Source organism: Toxorhynchites rutilus, chromosome 2 (genome assembly GCF_029784135.1).
Source record: "Toxorhynchites rutilus septentrionalis strain SRP chromosome 2, ASM2978413v1, whole genome shotgun sequence".
In the NCBI taxonomy this organism is placed as follows: Eukaryota; Metazoa; Arthropoda; class Insecta; order Diptera; family Culicidae; genus Toxorhynchites; species Toxorhynchites rutilus.
The window spans coordinates 295874246-295895826 of NC_073745.1; the positions used below are offsets into that span (position 1 = coordinate 295874246).

Sequence of the window (21581 nt, forward strand, 5' to 3'; positions counted from 1 at the left end):
TTAATCATAATTACCTGATGTGGTCACTAAATAAATAATCCGATTTTGTACTAAAGAACGAAGCAATAATAAATTTGACTTGAACTGTGCAGCAAGATGTAAAGAAAATACCGGTGCGGTTTCGCGTCATACCATTTTTTATTCTTTTTGATTGTATCATCGTTTAGGTCGAAATTGCCCAGAATTTTTTTCCATACCCTCTAAATATAAATACTATAGAACATCTTGAACGTTGTTAGAGCACGGGTATCAGCGGGGATAATATTTTAATCTTCTATAAAAAATAAAATGTCAGCTAATTTAACATGATGCCTTTTACATCTCCCTATCTCAATGTATTCATTCTTAAATGTGCAATCAAGCTACATATAAGATTGGTAAAGTACATCCATTTGAATAATTTGACACGTTGTTCGCATTGTTTATCGCATTTGAATGGGTATAATAACATCGTGAAAAACGTTGTTAATAATTCAACTTTTTTCAATTATTCAAACTAACTTTTGAATAACGAATTAGAGGCGAATGAACTGCAAAGTTTAAAGCCTCTTAAAAACAAAGAAAGAAGAAGAATAACGAATTTAGTATGAAAATATTCGTAATTATAACTTCATGATGTATTTTTATGATGATAAGGTACTATAAAATAAGTTGATATTGATAGCTGAATAGTAACACTACATTTAGAAAAAGACTTTTTCCTACTTTTCTCCGTTTCGTACCACTGTGTGACGATTTACCATGATTTCCCCTAGGTCTTTCATACATACCAATGTAGGTTTCGCCATCGCTAGCAGAAACATCCTCACCGGTGGCTGCAATTTGCGCCAACGACTCCCGATCTTCCAACTCCTCCGACGCTTTAGGAATGTTCGAAACCACTTCGTAGGTAACGCCCGATTGAAGCGAACTTGATTCAGTCCGACCAAGTCGTAGCTTCTTGAGACGGTCGGTGAAGCTTTGGCGTTTGTAGATGTTCAGAGCAAGACGTTTCCTCAGCACCAGATCCATTGGCGCCGGGTGGGACAATCGCACAGTCGTTTTCATGATCAAATACACCCTCTCGTTGGGTTCAGTCATTCGATTCAGCGCAGGGCTGTCGTGAATGGACGAGTCCCAACTGCAAACAGCGCAAATGTCTTTCTCGAGGTGTTGAATCATCTGAAGGTTGTAGAACTTGTTTCCGTGTTCCTTTGGCAAGATCGAATTAATGCCCGCTATTGGGACTTCGTCGTTCACACTCTGTGTCGTCAAATCATCGGCGTTCAGATCCAAAAACAGGACAGGTACATGCGGTTCCATTCCGAAGGGTGGATCCCATGAAGCGGGAGCTCCTGGAATTCCAGATCCAGGAGCAGGTACGAGAACGGCGTTTCGTTCCTCCGTCAGTGAAACCCACTGGTTCACGAGACTTTGTTCCCGCTCCTTCTCCTGCTCTGTCTTATCGTCCTTGTTGATTAGCTTCTGAATCTGCTGATCCAAATACTGACGGCGTCGTCCGAGCGCTTCGCTCCACTTATCGCGTAAAACTGTAAGATCTTCTTCCTGATATGAATCCATTGGCTTCTGCAGCTTCGAACGCACCGTCACGCATCCCACCGACACATTGATGATTGATTGACAAATGATTGGAAGCGTTCCGGAGTTCTGGACAGGCTTGACACGAACCAAAATTCGTCGCTGAAAACCCTGCCGGAGTTGATACACGCCCCCGGTCAACATATCCTTCGAGCACTGCACATCAACCGGCGCCCAATCGCCGTTATCGTTGAGTTCGTGGATTTCAACCCACAGCTCAATCTTGCGGGACAGCTCGGCCCACCTGTCCGCCAACGAACGAGCCTTCGCTTGCTGCTGTTCCACTTCCCAATCTTTAGCGCGCGAAAATCCTACCGACCGATGTCCCCACACCTCTATCGAGAGCGCCCCATCGGTACAGTGTTCCAGAAATTCCTCGTTCACAGTCAAAATGTAATCCGCATCGTGATCGAATCGGAATGTAATGTTCTGATTGTGTGCAGCCACTTCTTGGTTGGTGGCCGGAACCACCGCTACCTCATGATTCCAGAACGAATATTGACAAAATACGAAATTCGACAGATACAGGGGCAAACCGGATGCTTGCTTGATGCTAATCCGGCAGGTCACCTGATTGCTGGGCGTATCATCGTCATCCTCGTGGCTATCGTGGGAACTTTCCGAGGCGGACTCATTGATGCGGTCCTGCGGGAACTGACCGGCCACACGGCTAATTTCAACCTGCAACCTACCCGCCACTTCCCCCTGTTGGCTGATAATTGGGGTGTGATAATCCAGCTTAACATCGTGGAACAATACCTCCAGGAAAATGTTGGCCACACCAATCAGATTGTGATTCTCCTGGGACTCATAGAACGGATCGGATTTATTCTTGTTCTCGTCCATCACGGTGTAGTTGTTGTCCTTGTACTCCTGGTACATATCGCGCATATCGATCAACTTGTTCTCCAACTTTTCCATGCTCCAAATTTGACTTCCGGAGTTCATGCGGCGTACCAAGATGGCAGGCTCGCTTACGAAAGCACCCCGCTTCCGGTTGGGACTGAGATTGGCCGGAGGAATCTGCAGCGTCACGCTGAATTTGGTCTGTTTATTCATCTCCTCCGCGAGCACGTTTGCCTCCTGCACCAGGGCATTCGCTCGCACGATGTCGGTCTTCAGTTGACCCAACGATCTTTTGAACATCTCGTCTCTTTCCTGAGCCCATTTCTCCACCCGCAGTTGAGCGTTTGGCGTGTTTGGCGGGAGTTTTCCCAGACGGAACGGATCGAACGGGGCGTACGGCGCGTAGGGGGTCGTCGGGGACAAAATGTTCCGCAGCTGCTGAAATTGCTTCTCGTACTCTTGACGTTGTTTTTCCAGCGCGACTTGCTTGTCTTCTTCGTGCTGTTTTTCCAGCCGGGAAATGGCCGCCTGGATAGGATTATTGCTGAACTCGTTCTGCATCAGTTCCTCTTGAGCATGATAGTAGTCCAAGTGTTGAGCGGGTGTTTGAGGTTCTGAGGACAAATTGTTATTGTTGTTGTTGGACTTTGGACAGTTTACGCGGAAGAAGTGATGGTTCCCCCACAGGATTCGATCGCCATGATTTAGTGAGGTTTTTACCGTAACCACGGAGCCGTTTACGCAGCAGCGTGCATTCTCGATCGGGGCCATGTACAGCTCTCCATCCTCTATGGTGATGAGACAATGTTCCGGCTGGATACCCAACCCGAGCAGTTGGATGTCGGGTTGTTTATTGTTTTCGTTGAGCCTTCCACCAACCAGCGTATGCTCCTTCAGGTAGTACACAAGCAACTCATTCAACGAGGGATCGGCGTTCAAATTGACAAGATAGTACTTGTTCTTTTCCACCTTGATGCCACTGTCCTGTACACTGATACCCATCTTTTCTAGGGCCTGTTGTCGCTCACTTTGTATCTGTTCCGTCTTCTCCAACTTCTCTTCCCAGGTTTGCGAGATCTGTTTCATTAGATTTTCACTTTCCGCCAGCTTATCGTGGATGTCAACCCTTTTCATATCGCCGACACTTCCACCGGTCGCTTGCTTCAGCATTTCCCGCAACGACTCAACCTCTTTCCTCAGTTCGCGAATGATTCTAGCGTTAGGGTCCTCATTAACCACGGCATGGTTCACAATTCTCTTGGCTCGATCGGCGTACCTCAGGGTGGACAGTGTCTCCTCGTAATTATCTGCCGCCGGCGAAAGGGTAGCCAACATGACCGTCTTCGAATTGCCACCGAGGTTGTCCTTGAGTAACCAGGTCAGCACCGAGTCTCGGTACGGTACAAACTTGTCCTTGTTCCGGCCGCCACCAGTCTGATCGGCCAGTTTCGATATTACCAGGCCAAGGGTGGTTAAACTTTTGTTGATGTTCGATCCCTCCTTGAGTCGCTCGCCCACGGCACCCGTTTTCACGGCTCGCTCACTACCGGCCAGATCAACCAGCGAGACTCGGGATACCTTTTCCCCTGTGACACCGGACAGCGTGTCGATGAGGGTCTGCGTGAGGACCACCGTGAACACCGCATGGGAGCGAGATGATTCCGAGTTCATGTTGGTCGCGGCTACCGTCCGGGACTTGTTGCCCTCCGCCATGAGGTTGTCGATGTCCTGAAAGGCACAAAAAAGAAGAAAATCCATTAGAGTTGACGATAAAATCTAAAATCTGTTCAATCCCCACAGAAACAACCGCTTTAACAAACAAATCAATCCTAATTTATTTCCACGAATTTACTTTGATTATCACCCTGAATCCTCCCCGAAAACACGCGATCCGTACGCAATGCAAACTTCCACTGCAAAATCCGGAACGGTTCTGCTGTAATGCCAGCGCGTTTGTCAGCTATGCGACAAACCTAGGATAATAAATGAAGCAGGAGCATCCCTCTGGGAGACATTTGTTTTATTTTTATTCGCCCCACACCGCAGCCACCGCAGTATAACATACGGCGGTTGTTTGTGCCAGCAGCAGGTTGGGGCTTTGTTTACAAGAATGAAATTTAGATCAGTACACACACACCCATGGCCCGTCGCAGGGCAACAGCTTCATTGCACAGTGTAGCGTATTCTGATGGATATGGGGGGCTTTATCGGATTGCTTACGGTTGAATTAGAAACCACATTGGGGAAATGAAGAAATTGATGGATTGATTATCTCCTCTGGATCATATTCCCTTGGCGGGGAGACCACAAATAACATCAGTTGATTCGGGATTCTCCCGACCAGAGAAAATGTTCTCAAACGTGATGTGTATTACCGCAATTCAGGGGAGTGTAACGCGCTATTCATCCACTTGTTGGAAAATCAATATCTTCCTTCCATTAATTGACCACGGCGATGTCAATGAACAGACACCGTAAGCTTTTCACTCTACTTCTCCTAGGTGTGTTGTGCCACCACATTCAATTTTCCGTAAGTACTGGGGTGCGGGAGTGACGTGTGCTTCAGGGGTCGTTTCCAAAAATGTGAACAATTCACAAATCGGAGAAAATATCGTAGCAAAAAATATAAAGGAATGAAGGCCGATGACCGGGAGCGATTGCCGGTACGATGATAGACGCGCACGCTGCTGCTACTGCATTAATTTGTGATTTTCACTTTCCACAGAGCAACAACTCTCCTCGCAAAAAAGTTTAGGTAATCCGATGATAAATACGATTGGTAGATAACTATTGCTAGAGGATGGCCCATTGAGGGGTTCTTTGGATCTCTGAGGAAAAATTAACATTCTGTCGCTAGGAATTATTGACTGCTTGGAAGTGGTGGATAATTCAAAGCTGCCGCGTCCTATTATGGACTGTTATTGAAATAAATGAAATTATTTTCTAACTTATACAGGTAATTTTTTACGATCGCTCAGAAAGTGAACCTCTGTTGCATCGTATTTTCAAAAACGCGATATTTTTATGAAGACATGCAATTTAAAACTAGAATAAAAAAAACACAGATCTTCTTGAATGGCGTTAACGTTCCCTGTGGAACTTTTGCCTCAACGTATGCATTAACTAGAGTCATTTATCAATACTTCAGTTGAGATTTCTTAAGCCAAATAACACGCCTTGAATGTATTCCAAGGGACAGGCTCTAGAATACGCGTGACCACGTTGCAATTCCCCCGGCCAGAACGGGAATCGAACCCGAACACCCGGCATAATGATGTGAGACGCTAACCACTCGGCCACGGGTGCACTTTGAATAAACACAGACACAGAAAATGGTGTTAATTACATGTGAATGTTGTTTCGCAAGACGTCAGTAGTCGGCGGCTTATAGTCGTAGACCAAAGACAAATTCAGGAACCATTACTTCGAACATACACCCAAACTAGCGTTGGCAGAAAACATGCCATCTTTGGCAGAAAAGATGCCATTTCCTGGTTATGAGAGTCAAATGCGCAAATAATGAGCTATTTTGAAGCTTAAAATGGTTTGTATGTATGCGAGCAGACATCTCTTTCTGTTTTCTTTTCTCTTTTCATTTGGGATTGTGCAAAAAAAAGTTCATACGACGTCAATGGGGATCGATCCAAGGGCGGCTGGAATACGAAGTTACTTTACACGACCACGCTATCCATATAGCTGCCAGCGCTATTATAAAGGAGCGTGATAAAATGAAGTTGGAAGGTGTTTTCTAAGCCGATAAAGAAGAACATGAACGAGAATATATGTTTCTCTGTCTGGGCCGTGTATTTGGCAAACTATACGAAAAGCTTTCATTTAAATGTGTCTCCTGTTTCGCTCCCTCATGTTGGCTCTAGCATATATATTATACAAATGATATACATGTATTGGGGAGTACAACATTTTATGTTATCTTTCAGCTTATTAAATGTAATAATTCGGGATGCCAGAAAACGTGCTGAAAATTAACTTTGGGTGTACTTTCCCATAAATAAATTAGCGATCATCATTAAGTATCCCGCTCTGACCTGCATCAGTTTTGAAAAAAAAAAACGGATCAATGATTCTACCATCCCATGAAGCGCACCGAACAGTTATTCCTTCAGCAAGCATGGTAAAAAAAATTGTTGTCCCCGTTGTTAAAAGGCATGAGAGTTTTCTTCACTTCAAACGCGGCAATTTTGCTTATTGACGTACCCAAACAAAGTAGCTTAATGTAATCAATGAAACACGGCCTCAATTTCTACAGAAAGTAAGAAAAAAATTGGGCTGCTAGCAGAGAGGGATGTGTTTGCGCGTATAGAATTGTAGAATTGTGCTTCTTCTTCTTCTTCTTTTTGGCTTTAGGAGGGTTTAAACTTTTCAGTTTATTAACCTCTAATGGTAGAATTGTTCTAAAATTTGTTTGAGCGTGCTTTCATCTAAGTGGGTTCGTTAACAAACGGAATTTTCGGTATTTATATCAGGGCCCAACATTTTCGAAGATCAAAAATGAAAAATGAAAATCGACAGTCCTCTCAGTCGCTTCGCTTCGACTATAACTACTTCGGCAATCGCCGTCAACATGACTTGAATTGACTAGAAATGAATTGGTGAGCGTTAAGAGCGAGGATGACTGATGAATTGTTCTAGCAAATGGTTATTTAAATCGACGTGACGAATGAAAACAGACCTGCCTTTTTATTCAACCTGACTTCAATCCACTACTATTGCTCCACCCTCACATGAACCTGGTTGCCCGCGTACACAATCTTATAAGAAGTGAAACTAAAACTTGATTTCTGATGCAAAAAAGTAGTTACACCATTAATGGATTGCTCCGTTGTTTACCCACCGTGAATTCAAACATCGATACATACATACGTGATACATGAGAGAGGGAAACGAATTCAGTCTGGAGCAGTGTTGCCACACGTACAGATTTATCTGGAAAGGTACATATTTTTTCGTATTTTTGGTACAGACTGCACGGTACAGAGTACAGATTTTTTTCAAAGAGTACAAATTGGTACAGATTTTTTCCGTGTGTGAAATTTTTTACATTTTACATTTTTTGCCGCAGTATCGCTTGGTGATGCTGATAATAATGGATTTATAATGCACTAAATGATTTCTTTCATAAGGGCGAAATTCGTTTCCAGGTTTCTACGATGGGAATATACAAGATCTGGAGAATGAATTTCATACCCTAAAGGTGAAATAACTCCGTAAGAAAATAACAGTTTCAAATTCGAGTATGTGCTGGATTGATGGCCAATAATTTGATGCCTAAAAAGAATTGACGGTTCACACGCATTTTCGGCGCTTCGATACCTTTATTGTATCGTTCTCACTACGCCTCACTCCTTGGTTTTTTTTAATGAATATAATCAGAACAAAAAAAAGCTTCGAAATCGGCTCAGCAACGATACGATGATCACTGTTTTGAGAATAAAATATTTGATTTAACATAGTGGCTTTGTATAAGCATCATCAAACATTCGAATGACTTGCAAATGTAAATGTAGTATTTGTAGTAAATAAATGAGTTTTTTTTTTCATTCTAATAAAATATATTTTTTCTTCAACGAATATGGTACATGGTACAGATTTTTTGAAGAAAAAGTACAGATGAGAAAGATATTTCACCCCTCTAGTACAGATTAAAATGTGACAACACTGGTCTGAGTCACTTCGATATGCAATGAAGTCCATTTGACGAGGAAGAATGAAATTAGATAGTTTTGTCGTAGAGGGAGATAGCAACTAAACGTCTGAATGACTGTTGAGTCATGTTAACATAGAAACTGCTGGACGATGCAAAGATTCATTTCCAATAGAATTCGAGGGCGAATTTCGTCATTGTCCCCGGACTATTCTTAGTTGAATACGAATTTGCCGAGCCCTGATTGATACGATGAACAATGTTTCTTGTCTGAAGTTTTAGAAACATGTCCATTCTTCGGAAGGTACTGTTTAAGCTGCCATACGCATTTCACAAAAAAATCAAATCACATAAATCACAAAGGAAACGAACACCTACTAATGCTCGGTCAGATATTACTAGAGGCTCGTCTACCATGTTTCAAACTAATCGGGTAATCAGTGGAACACAGGTTTTCTTGCGATAGATCATCGCTTCCGGCGTCTTCTCGGCGGCTGACTCGTATCACCATTTTAGTAATGCGGTATCTCGTCTTGAGTCAAAACTTCAAACGCGCTTTTCTAGTTTTTTTGTAGTGTTTTTTATAGTTGGCGTACATGATATCTCAAGTTCTACTGAACCGGTTTATTCCAAATTTGATGTGAATAAAACTTTTGAGAAATCGGTAAAGGTTGAGGTTGCGACTAGAACTTACAATTTAAAAAAAAAGAACGCGCAAAATAACAATAGCTTTTTTCAAACGATGATCGATTGATCGAGGATCATACCATAGCGGCATCTTTACTGATTCAGAATCTGTTCAATTTTGATTTTGTTTCAGATAACCGGAAGGGGTGGAATCGTGTACGCCATGGCACAACTTCACTCAGTTCGTCAGTTTGTAGCCATTCTAATTTTGAATATTTTTCTGCCTTTTAGTTTTAGTTTTATTGTTGAAAGATACATGAAATAATGGATAGTAAAAATATGTTGGTTCTATTTGTTCAGAGCTCGAAAAAATGTCCGAAATTCGTGTCTCTATGCTAGAATACCTTCCTAATAAAAGTAATATGAAAAATGAAATCTGCATGGGATTCTATATGAAAAACCATACATAAATATTTGTCTTAGAACTAAGGACAACAAACTTTGTATGATTTAAATCAGGTTCATGAAATAATAGAGAATGCAAACTGCTAATGAACATCAACTCTAAGGGTCGTTTGAAAATGTAAAAATAAAAATTACTTCATTGTAACCTTATTTTATTTTTCAACATAGTCTCCTTCTAGGCTTATATACTTCGCCCAATGCTGCTCTAGTTTGTTGATCCCTTCCGTTGATTCTAGTTCGTTGATCTCTTCCGAATAATGGGATTTGTCCAAATCTGAAAAATAGACATTCGTTTCTGCTCCTCGTTTGAATGAAACGTTTTTTCCGTCAGACATTTTTCAAATTGGGGTAAAAAATAGTAGTCCGAGGGAGCCCAGTTTTGAGAATATGGGGGAATGTGAAATGAGTTGGAATCCTATTTCCATTGATTTTGCGACCATCGTTATGGAAAAAAATCAGTCGACTTCCTCGACTCAAAACGAATTCCAAACACAAAGAAACACACCAATTTGGCTGAAATTAGGTGTGTGTTCTTCCAAGAGATACTCGATGCATAAGCTCGATACGCGCCAGTTATCTTTGAATTTGCGTGGACTTTTCAAACGACTCACATTTTTTTTCCATGTAGAATGGCATGTGGATTCTATTTTTATATTACCTTTCATCGATGGCTTCGATTCCGCAGAGCGTTCAAATTTCATAAATTTTTAAAAATTCATATGTTCACCTCAATCAATCTCTAAAAAAATACCGTTCTGAATCATATTTCGGACGCTTAAGGCATATGATGCAGAAAACAGGTCTAAACTTTATGCATAGGTATTATTTGGTTGATATTTTTATTATACAATAAACTGATACAATAAATGATGAGAACTGATGAAACACGGGAGAAATTTAAATATTGATGAACGGGTAAATTCTACGTGCTCACGCTGAACAAACGTCAAACACAAACGATAATGAGTAGTGTTGATAGATTTTTGCCGATTATGTTATAATTCAAACGTAGTTCTCATGTGAAATGATAGAGAAACCAAGGGATTACTCTAAAGAAGCAATTGTGATATTATTTTTATAGTTATATCATCAGTGCATTAAGTATTTCAAGATATTAGATCAAAGTGTCCGAAATATGATGCTGTCCGAAATATGATTCAGAACGGTAGACTACTTTCTGAAATGGACCGACATTTTTTTCTTAATTTATTACAAAAAGTCACTGGAGGGTTGTGTCCGAGACACGACCGCATAGTTGACGTAGGATTCCGTTAGGCTATCTGTTGATTTTGGATATGTTTGAAGAATTACATCGTTAAATTCTTTGATAATGATTTGGTGGCCCTGAAAAGGGCCGTTTTGTTTGGTTGTTTGTTCACTCCACCAGTGTTTACCGAGTGATGATGACAGAAGGATGGTAAACAGTCGTTTGCTGGTGCGTATCAGATAAAAGATACTGAAGTGGAACGAGATATGATGAAAATCGCCCTCTTCGATCCTAGACGAGATACCTCCTATGATATGTATGGACGAAATAAAGAAAAAAAACTCACCAATGTAATATAAGATAATTACCAATACCGAACACAATTATCATTTTTTCTCATCAGTAAAAGCAGGTTTCTTTAATATAGAGAAAACATATTTGAAATGGAAAAGGTAATTTTCTTTTATAATTTTTGCTTTCTGAGTGTTTATTCAACCCAATGCGAATTTTAAATGGACTAACAACACCTATTACTATATGTAGAGCATATGGGAAATAACTTTTCCTAATATTTCTTCATTTTTCCAATTTTTCTCGCCGTATAAACTTTCCTTGGCTGAAAATGAACACAACAAAACAGACAGCTTAAACCAAACGACCCGTTCCCGAGCGGGAACACACCTTAGTTTTTATTTATGAAAATTGAAATAAATCGTTTCATATATCAAGTCATATTTAACACAACTGCTACCATATACAATTTTACAATTACACTTGTACTAAATTTTTCACAATACATGATCGGTCATTGATATAAAATTTCACAAACATTAAAGTTCCAAATTATTTTTTTTTGGTAGAATTAATCGTATAACTCACCTTACTTGCAATATAAAAATGCCCCCGATTTGCATATATTTGCAACGCTGATTTCCCCCAGGCAGCTTGGTTTTGATGTCTCTGTTAGGTAACACATTTCGGTAGGAACAAAAGTTCCCCCTACTCTCATGTATTTGCAATGCCGATTTTCCCCAGGCAGCTTGATTTTTGATGTCTCTGTTAGAGACCCGCCGCATGTGTCGTTAATTTCGACCAATCAAAAGAGGGTATTTCCGTTAAGATAGGGGTTGAGATTTTTCAATTGTTTTTCAATTGGTTAGTTTCATGACATATATTATTTTCTTCAATATAAAAAATTGTTATGGAATGCCGAAATCGATTGACGCAAAAATTTCATCAATCCATCATTAAATGACTGAGCAATAAGCGTTTGAAATTGGACAATTTTCACGATGTACTCGATTTTCGATTTTCAATTTGTACCCCAATATGTTCCCGAAAGACGTAATCCTACGTCAAAAAAATGTAACTTAACAACTATAAGACCTTCAAAAAAAAAATGTATAGGTCTTATAGTTTTTGAGTTAGGTATTTTGTAATTTTGAATTTTTTCTTTAACTATTTCAGAAAAAAATCTAACTCAAAAACCAAAAGTCCTGAAAAAGACGTTAAAGTAAAAAAAAAAGATAATGAAAAAATTCTGAATCACAAAATGAATTACAAAATATTTTGGAAGTTAACATTCATTTTTCTTAAAACCATATTTTTTTAAGTTCTCAAAAAAATATATGGATAGTCATTTATACATCGTAAGAAGGGCACTTCTACAGGAAAATAGTTTTCCAAACAATAACTTTTTTATGTTTTCTTTGAAAAGTTACTGCTCATTTTCAAAATAATTGCCTACATTTCCTTCTTTGACCAAAACTTTGTAGGTTCAATAATTTTTGAGTTAATTTTCGTTTTGTAAAAATTTTACAAAAAAAACTTTGGTCCTTTTCGAAAAATAATTAATTTTTTTTAGATTTCAAGTATGCAATGTTGCTTAAATGACCAATGTCGTTACACCCAAAACGTTTACTGCAATCTGAGATGGTGCTGCCAATAGCCAGTCGAGCATGAAATACGTCAAGTACTAAATTGAGTGTATGCCAGGCGTCTAAGCCACTGGATGTCTGCTGGAAACAACATACAGGGACTGATTTTAACATTTCACAAAAAATTAATAATTACAAAGAATCACAAGCAGAATGGAGGCTATTTTATACCAAATGGAATGCAAATGTTGCAACAAGACCGATTGAAAAAGTGGTAGTAAATTTGGTAAGTATCAGTAGTGTCAGTGATCTAGCAACGTACAATACTTCAATTGACATGTTTTACGATATTTCAAAATGAAGCATAATTTCCACAAAACACCAACGAGAAATTATTCATTAATATATATGAGATGAGAAATCACAGGTGGACACGTACCCAAAGCTAGGTCAGTTAATGGATATAGCCGATGACGCGGATATTAAAAATGCTCGTAATTTGGAAGGTCGTCTCAGTAGGAATAGACGAAGTTTCGATTGATGACCTGAGAAAGCTAAATTGGCGAACGATAGAAATAATAACGAAGACACCTTGACATCGATTGCTTTCTCTTCCCCTTCAATAAAACGACGAAAGGGCAGTCTTTTGTATAAATGAAACAAAGGGCCAAGAAAGGTTAGATCATAAATGGTGAAAACAGATAAAATTGTTGATGTTCGAAATCGATAATTATTATTCATAGAAAACCGTTGGAAAATATGGTGGAATTTCGATGATAGATTAGTTGAAGCGAAACGGTTATGTTGCTAAGCTGAATTGAACTCAGTACTCGGGATAATTTGATCACTTCAACAGTAGAGCGAGTGGTGGGTATTAATTTTCTGGTGACTATAGTAAATTACAATCATATAAGATCTGAGATCTTTAGTCCTGATAGTGTACCAAGAAGAACACACTATTTTTGTCCGTGTTCGATCAGCTTGATTGTTGTGTGTTTTGGACGAAACAATTTTACATTGAGTTTGCTGATGCCCTTTCACGATTACAGTTTCCCATCGTAGTTTTTGCAGCAGCTCTCAAATCGCCTCATATACAAGGCACCCAACTTATTTTTTCCTTGCCCCAGACATTTCCGAATTTTGCAAACTAGCAGAGAGTGGCAGATTCTCCTCATAATTAACCTTTACGGATTGCGATCATTGAATCGAAAAAACGGGTTATCCACCGTTGAGGTCGAATGGTGAAACTCAGTGCAGCAGGGCTCGCACAGCCGAAATTTGAGCCTAATTCAAGTTTGCAGCCATGTCATTGGATTTAGTCGGTTTTTGGAACTCATAGCATCTTACACCTGTATCGTGCAAATAGTTTACACAGCGTGATTTCATGTCGGAACATACACAGTACAGTTTCGAAGCTATTTTTAATGATCTTCATTCCGTCCAGAGAAAGCCAACCCGGTGACTGTAATGTACCTTTTCTACCGTACCGAAATTGAACAACATGCCCTACTTGCGCGAACATGCAAACGCGCTGAAAGTGTAAACAAAGTAACAAAACTCTTCTCCACAGAAATGGTTATCCAGGCAGGCGCATTTCCACCGGTAGAGGCAATTTCATAAATAATTTATGCATTATGATTCAGTTCTCGCTCTCCCTCCCCGGAGATCGCGGCTTACCGTGCAGACGCATTCTATTATGTAAAATTATGCCCTTCCTGATATAATTTTCCTGTAGGTAACGAGAAGCAGCGCGTCGGCGGCGGAGAAAAAAGGGAGATTCAAGGTTTCATCGATTTACACCTTCACCCCTTGCGCGCCACAAGTTGGATCTCATCACACTCCAGGATTCCGGGCTTCGAGATAAATAGCTAGTGGTGTTAACCTTTTATGAAACATCTTCCGTCGGAGAATATGATACTCTCCAGATACTTGTGGATGCGCATGCAAGAGAAGACCTCCGACTGTGGGTCGACTTGTTACTCAGCGTGGTTCACCAAATTTGGGCCGAGAAGCTTTCACCTGCACCGGGGCCGGGCGTTATTATCGTGAGCTGTTGTGGAAGAAATAGATGCATCGCGCTCATTACTTTAATGGAGGAGTGAATAGGCCCACGCATCCATCAAAACCACTGCCACATTTTTCCAGTGCTTTTCATCCATAACGTTGTTGTTATGAATGCGCTCTCTCGTAAACCACATGTTCGGCTGTTTGCAGATGTCGATGGCGACGACGAGGTGAGGAAATTAACAAGTTAGCTCGACTTCACACCATGTACCTTACAAGCAAATGTATGATTCAGCAAATTTGTGAAGGTGGCAAACAAATCTTAGGGACACACTGTAACCAGGGGTTTGGCTTGCACTATGACGACGAGAATCTGTCATCTGTTCGACACGTGTGGTTCTCGTATTACAAAGGGATTTATTTACCACTGCTTATTTCACATCCTTTTCGCACGGTCAAAATCAAATTCTAATGAGTTTCAATTGCTTCAAGGTCTTATGCAGCACCGGAACTGAATGAGGCGGGTGAAATTTAATTTCCGATTTTTCACATTAAAAAATATTCATAATAATAATACAGGTCGGACTCGATTATCCGTAATGTTGATTTTATTGCCACTCCGGATGATCGAATTTTCCGGATAGTCGAATCATTGAAAGTTTAAAAGAAAATCTATCGGTAAACGTGAAATAACTATGATTTGCACTGATTTATTTGTATACTAGCTGACCCGGCAAACTTCGTCCCGCACAAAATTTGTTTTTTGTTATCAATACCTTCAAACATTCACGTTTTCTTACTAAGCACAAATTCATGAGTCCAATCGCAGAACTGTCCATTGAATGATCTTCTAATCGATCGTTTTCTTGATTAGTTCTCGAGTTATGCAGAAATTTGTGTTTCATTTGTATGGGAGACCCCCTTATAGAGGGGGAAGAGTGCCGAACCACCTTAGAAATGTTTCTTCCCTATAAAACCTCCACATGCCAAATTTAGTTTCGTTTGCTTGATTAGTTCTTGAATTATGCGGAAATGTATGCTTCATTTGTATGGCAGCCCCCTCCCCCTCAAAAAGACGGAAGGAGTGTCTATTCGCCATAGAAACGTTTTGTGTCTAAAACCTTCGCATGCCAAATTTGGTGTTTTCTTGATTAGTTTTCGAATCATGCAGAAATTTGTTTTTCATTCGTATGGCAGCTCCCCCTTAGAGAGGGGGGTGGAGTGGCTAACCACCGTGAAAATATTTATTGCGCCCTAAACCCTCCATATACCTAGTTTGGTTTCGTTAGCTTGATTAATTCTCAAGTAATGCAGAAATGGCAGACATACTACCCCCCACCCCCCCCTAAGAGAGGGAGGAGAATTATCTACCACCATAGAAACATTTATTGCACCCTAAAACCTCCTCATGCCAAATTTGGTTTCCATCAAACCAACCCCCCTCCCCCCCTTCGAGTTCTCGAGTAATGTAGAAATTTGTGTTGCATTTGTATGGCAGCCTCCCACCCCCTGAGAGAGGGGGGAGTAGTACCTAACCACCGTAAAAACATTTATTGCACCATAAAACCTCCACATGCCAAATTTGGTTTCGTTTGCTAGATTAATTCCCGAGTAACGCGGAAATTTGTGTTTCATTTGTATGGCAGCTCCCCCTTAGAGAGGGGGTGGAGTGTCTAACCACCATAGAAACATTTATTGCACCCTAAAACCTCCACATGTCAATTTCGTTTCATTTGTTTGATTAATTCTCGAGTAATGTAAAAATTTGTGTTTCATTTGTATGGCAGCCCCCCCTAAGAGAGAGGGGAGGAGTATCTATCCACCACAGAATCATTTATTGCACTCTAAATCCTCCAGACGCCTAATTTGGTTGCATTTGCGTGATTAATTCGCGAGTAACGTAGAAATTTGTGCTTCATTTGTATGGCACGTGTACGCCGTGACACTACTTTTTTATCCCTCTCACTTCATCAGCTCTTAACTATTTTAGTTATGAATATTTTTCTCCGTTCAATTTTTGTTTTATTGTTAAAATATAGATGAACCAATAATGATATAATAGATAGTAAAAATATTCGTTGTTTCATTTTTAGGGAGCTCGAAAAAACGTCCGGAATTCGTGTCTTCACTCTAGAATACCCCCCTTAAGCGAATCAACATTAGGAATGTTATGTTTCGAGTAATCGAGGCTTGGGACGAGGTACCGGCTGATTTCATTATCAAGTCATGGAAAATGCTGATATCCCGTTGTCGGTTGTAAAAGAACGCGTACTTTCGATTCTGCAGAGATTGATTGACCAAGACAATACCGTGCACGATGAGGACGTAGAGTTTGAGGCTCTGAACGACGATGACATAGTCAACATTGGTTTACATCCAAACACATATTTCTACGATAATGAAAATTCAATTTCAACGTCTGAGGGAGGGAATGCTTCATCAGTTTAGGAACTACATCAGGTTGATGAAGATGAAGAGTCCGAAAATGTGGTTTCAAATGAAATCGCCTTATGTGGAATCGAAAAAGTTATTACTTAGACTAAGGAAAACGGATTGCTATTGGAAAGACAATTCCTGCTGCGAGAATTACGTAATAATATGCTTTGTTGTATATTATTCACATTAGAGTGCCAATTTTTGAAAGGGACTTCCTGCAAAATGTTGATTTCCGCGAAAAAATATCATATGCAAAATTTCAGCTCAATCGGACTTTATTTACTTGTGTCGCACAGTCGTCAAAGTTTCAGTTTTTTTTAAACCTTTAAATACCCTAGGGATATTATCAAAAATCGAATTTTGGGATTTAGATGACAAAAAAAATCGAGATGACAGTAGATCTCGACGTTTCATGAAATTTCAAGACATTTGACATCACATTTTTTTTTTTCAAATCTCCGATTTCATGCACTCTCCCCTTGGGTGATTTTATGGTTTTCGGGAGACTCAAACTTTGGCGTCTTTGCGACAGTAGTAAAAGCCCGATTGAGCTGTAGTGTTTTTTTTAGGGAACCAACATTTTTCAGGAAGTCCCATTCGTAAATTGGAGATGACCATTTTCATTGGCATTCTTATGCACATCGTTATTCATGAATTAGTTTTTAAACCGAAATAAATAATAATTTGCCAAACAAGTTCTATTAAATCTATTCTGTGATAATATCGTAACATATGAAGATGCTGATTGGACGTCTTTTTAGAATCCAATAAATCAACTATACAATCGGACTCAAAGGTTTATCATTTATTTTGTATTATTTGCAACAATCTCAACACTCCTACCCCAACTTTTTCCTTTTCCTTACATGATTATTCGAATGATCATATTTTATATGATACACTGTGGATAACCGGATTTGAACATACCAAATGGAACCTGCTCATCTATGTTTCATTAAATGATCAAATAAGGTATGTTTAAATATTAAATCAGTGTATTCATTTAAATTTGGAATTTACAACGTATTTAAATCTAATGCGGATAATCGAAAATGCGGATTGTATGGAACAACCCCTATTCCAACCCTCTCCTCTACCAATTCATATTCGATTTTGTTGAAATAATCATATTTATAAAGTATGTTAACAAATTACTCAAAATACTCAAATGAAAAAAATCAAAACTTAATTACTCCGGATAATCGAGTCTGAGTCTGAGTCTGTAGTATAATGAATATTAAGGAAGCTCTATAATTTTCCTATAGATAGTTCCCATTCCATGCAACCAAATGATTCCGAGGTACATTTTTTCAATTGAAGTTTGTTTTGAAATACATATTCACTTCTTTAAAAATTGTTCATTAGTCTGAATATTGTTTCCACGTTTGTATAGTTTATACAGAGAGTGAGAGTAAAGTTTCATCCCAATCAAAGATCATTGAATAAGTTTTCGGGTGTTTTCTGATGATTCAGGTTAGAATGATTTTTATCAAACATCTTGAAAATAACTCTTGTTGCGAAAAAAACCTACCAGAAACGATGTGACGGCCAGCTGCGACAGTCCATCGACGTACGGTCCCAGGACGTTGTGTTCTCGCACCTTCAGTGACTGTTTGCTCGTTTTCGGATCGAGCAGGTCGTGCACCTTCTCGTTGTAGATCTCCATGTAGGACACCTCGACCTTGTAGTTCAGCTCGTCGGTCTGTTTGGCTGCGATGGAGGCGAACAGTTCGTCGCACAGTCTCGGGATGATGCCCTTGTTCTCCTGGTTGCCCATCATTGTGTAGGACTTGCCGGAGCCGGTCTGGCCGTAGGCGAAAATGCACGCATTGTAGCCCTGGAACGCATTGTCCAGAATGTCCCGCCCGATCTGGTCGAACACTAGCTGCTGGGAGGCAAAGTTGTCCGCGCTCGGGTCGGTCGAGTAGAAGCAGTGGTCGAACGCGAACAGCTTTGGAGTTTTTGGAAGTCTGCGAAAAAACACACGGAGAAAACAGAAAAGAAAAGAAATGTTATTAAACTGTAAATACACACAGTGTAATATTGAAAACGCCAAACTGGGTGAATTTAGCGGACCACAAAAGGTGAACCACACTGAAGGTGGAAGGAAAAGTTGAGCAACACTCAAACATTGCTGCGCTTGTTACGGTACGTGGATCAATTGCTGAAACGTTTTGTGCATCGATGAGCGATGGCCAGCTAAGTGAAGCGGTGATGGTGTTATATAGAGCTGGCCTTCTTCGTTAAGGCTATCCCCCCGACCTAGCTTACAACCATCATATGGACTGCTGCCGGCTGTAGATGAATAACTTTTGATCCGTGATTACTTCATAATTTATGGCATTCGTGCGATTTTTCCCGATGATGGGAAGCACAAATGAGAAAAAAATATAATAACGATGGCCAGTCGAGCCGGCCGTGCGATAAGGCCCAATAGACGACCGGTGGCGGCTTAGGCTGGCGGATATAGGTGCTCATTATTATGATGGCAAGGTATTTAGTTTACTTTGGAGGACGACATCGGTAGAATGATTCTTAAAATGTACCAGAGTACATAAAATAAAGCTATTTGTTAGCCGGTGATACACGCTTGTCGAACTTCGCCGCACACGGATATTACGTAAATGTGTTTCTTTTTGTTTTCAAACGAAAACAACAATCATGAATCAGTCAGCAGTTGAAATGGAAAACCACAATAATATTTATTTTTTCCCTTATAGTTTTAACATTATTGGCCTTATTCCGGAGACCAACGCATTAATCAGTCATGTTTCGATTGTTCAGCCATTAGTTATTGATATTATTAGAACGGCCAATGGATAAAAAGTGAACATATTTACACATTCAGATCTGACTCATCAAAGGCCATTGATAGATCACATAATGCAGCAACAACAAATGAAGCTTGTGGGAATCAATAATTTATCTTTCGCATTATTAAAATTGGATTTGCTCGAAAAGAATAAATGGGTTCTATTTTTCTCGATGTCAAAAAAGTATTTTTCTGTAGTTTCAGCTAATTAAACTTAAGTTAATGATTATGTAGTTATAATATATTCAAACAGTTTAAAAATGTACTGCTTGATGATGGCTCTTTATCCACTTGAGCCTAATTAAATAAATAAAGGGAAAAAAAAGAGTATTTGATTCAGTTGGAAGTTCCCTCAGAGAAGCTTAATAATCGTGAATTTTCACAAATGTTTAATAATTACCTGTACAAATTACATTAAATACATGATTTTCATTGGCATGGAATGGCTGTATATATGAGTAATATGAGCGTCTCGCAAGACTCCCGTCGGGATTCCTTCTCCTACAATTCTACGCTAACGGTATGGATGATTATCAGAGTGCCAATGGATGTATGGGAAAAAAGTGACCCTCGAATTTTTAAAGCGAACTTAATTAAAAATGTTAATTTCCACGAAAAACTACCCTATCAAAATATCAGCTTAATCGGACTTCATTTACTAGTGTCGCACAGCGGTCCAAGTTTGAGTTTTTTGAAAACCGAAAAATCATCCAAGGGGGGAGTAAAGGGAATCGGGGTTTTCGAAAAAAAAATGGATACCAAATGTCTTCAAATTGCATGAAACGTCGAGATCTACTGTAATCTCAAAAAAAAGTTTTGTCAAAAATCGACAATCAAGGATTTAGTGGTATTTTCGGAATACGAGGCAAAACGTATGGTTTAGGATGCCAATGAAAATCGCCATATCGATTTTTCACACGGGACTCCTTACGAAATGTTGATTTGCACGATGATATACCCTCTGCAAACTATTAGCTCACAGGGACTTAATTTACTATTGTTGCAGATCTTAAAATTTTAGTTTTCTGAAAATCGAAAAAACACCCAAGGGAGTAGAGGAAATCGGGGGTTTCAAAAAAAGTTTTTTGAAGCCAAATGTCTTAGAATTGCATGAAACGTCGAGATTTACTGTTATCTCGAAAAAAAAATGTTTTGTCAAAAAATGACTTTTCGGCACTTGGTCATTTTTGTCTGAAAGTTGATTTTTGACGAATTTTTTTTCAAGATAACAGTAAATCTCGACGTTTCATGCGATTTTAAGACATTTGGCATCAAACAACTTTTTTTGAAACCCTCGATTTCCTGTACTCCCCCGTTGGGTGATTCTTCGATTTTCAAAAACTCTAACTTTGACCACTGTGCGACACTAGTAATTGAAGTCCGAATGATCCAATATTTTGCAGAGGGTATTTTATCGTGCAAATCAACATTTCGCAGGGAGTCCCGTATGAAAAATCGATATGACGATTTTCATTGGCACCCTAAACCATACGTTTTGCCTCGTATTCCGAAAAAAGTCCCAGAGTGTGGATTTTTGACAAAAATTTTTTTCGAGATGACAGTAGATCTCGACGTTTCATGCAATTTGAAGACATTTGGCATCAACTTTTTTTTTTCAAATACCCCGATTTCCTTTACTCCCCCTTTGGGTGATTTTTCGGTTTTAAAAAAGCTCAAACTTTGACCGCTGTGCGACACTAGTAAATGAAGTCCGATTAAGCTGATATTTTGCATAGGGTAGTTTTCGTGAGAATCAACATTTTTAATCAAGTTCGCTTTGAAAATTCGAGATGGCCATTTTCATTGGCACTCTAATGATTATCTATCATCCGTTGGCACACAGAGACAGCTTGCAGATGCTTAAATTATTTAATTCGGTCTTTCTTAGTTTTAGGACTTAGCCCCGTCGCTTCACGAATATCATTGCAAGATGATCTGGACAATTTATCGTACCCTATATGCAAAGTACCCTGATACAAGTGACTCGTCAAGTACTTGTGCTTCCTCAAAAGAACGTAACTTTCGACAGGTTTGGTCAATGTAGAGCGCCAGGCAGGATTTACATGG

The 21581-nt window shown here is 39.6% G+C and overlaps 1 protein-coding gene across 5 annotated transcripts in view; it reads right to left on the reverse strand.

Moving 5' to 3' along the window:
* LOC129764492 (kinesin-like protein KIF13A) overlaps positions 1-21581 on the reverse strand; it is a 94042-nt gene that overhangs the window by 31453 nt on the left and 41008 nt on the right. For all 5 annotated transcript variants that reach the window (XM_055763611.1, XM_055763610.1, XM_055763607.1 and 2 more), the window contains 2 exons: positions 18234-18672; positions 771-4152 (listed from right to left, as the gene is read on the reverse strand). In XM_055763611.1, coding sequence (XP_055619586.1) covers positions 771-4152; positions 18234-18672 — 3821 coding nt within the window. The remainder of the gene's footprint in view (positions 1-770; positions 4153-18233; positions 18673-21581) is intronic.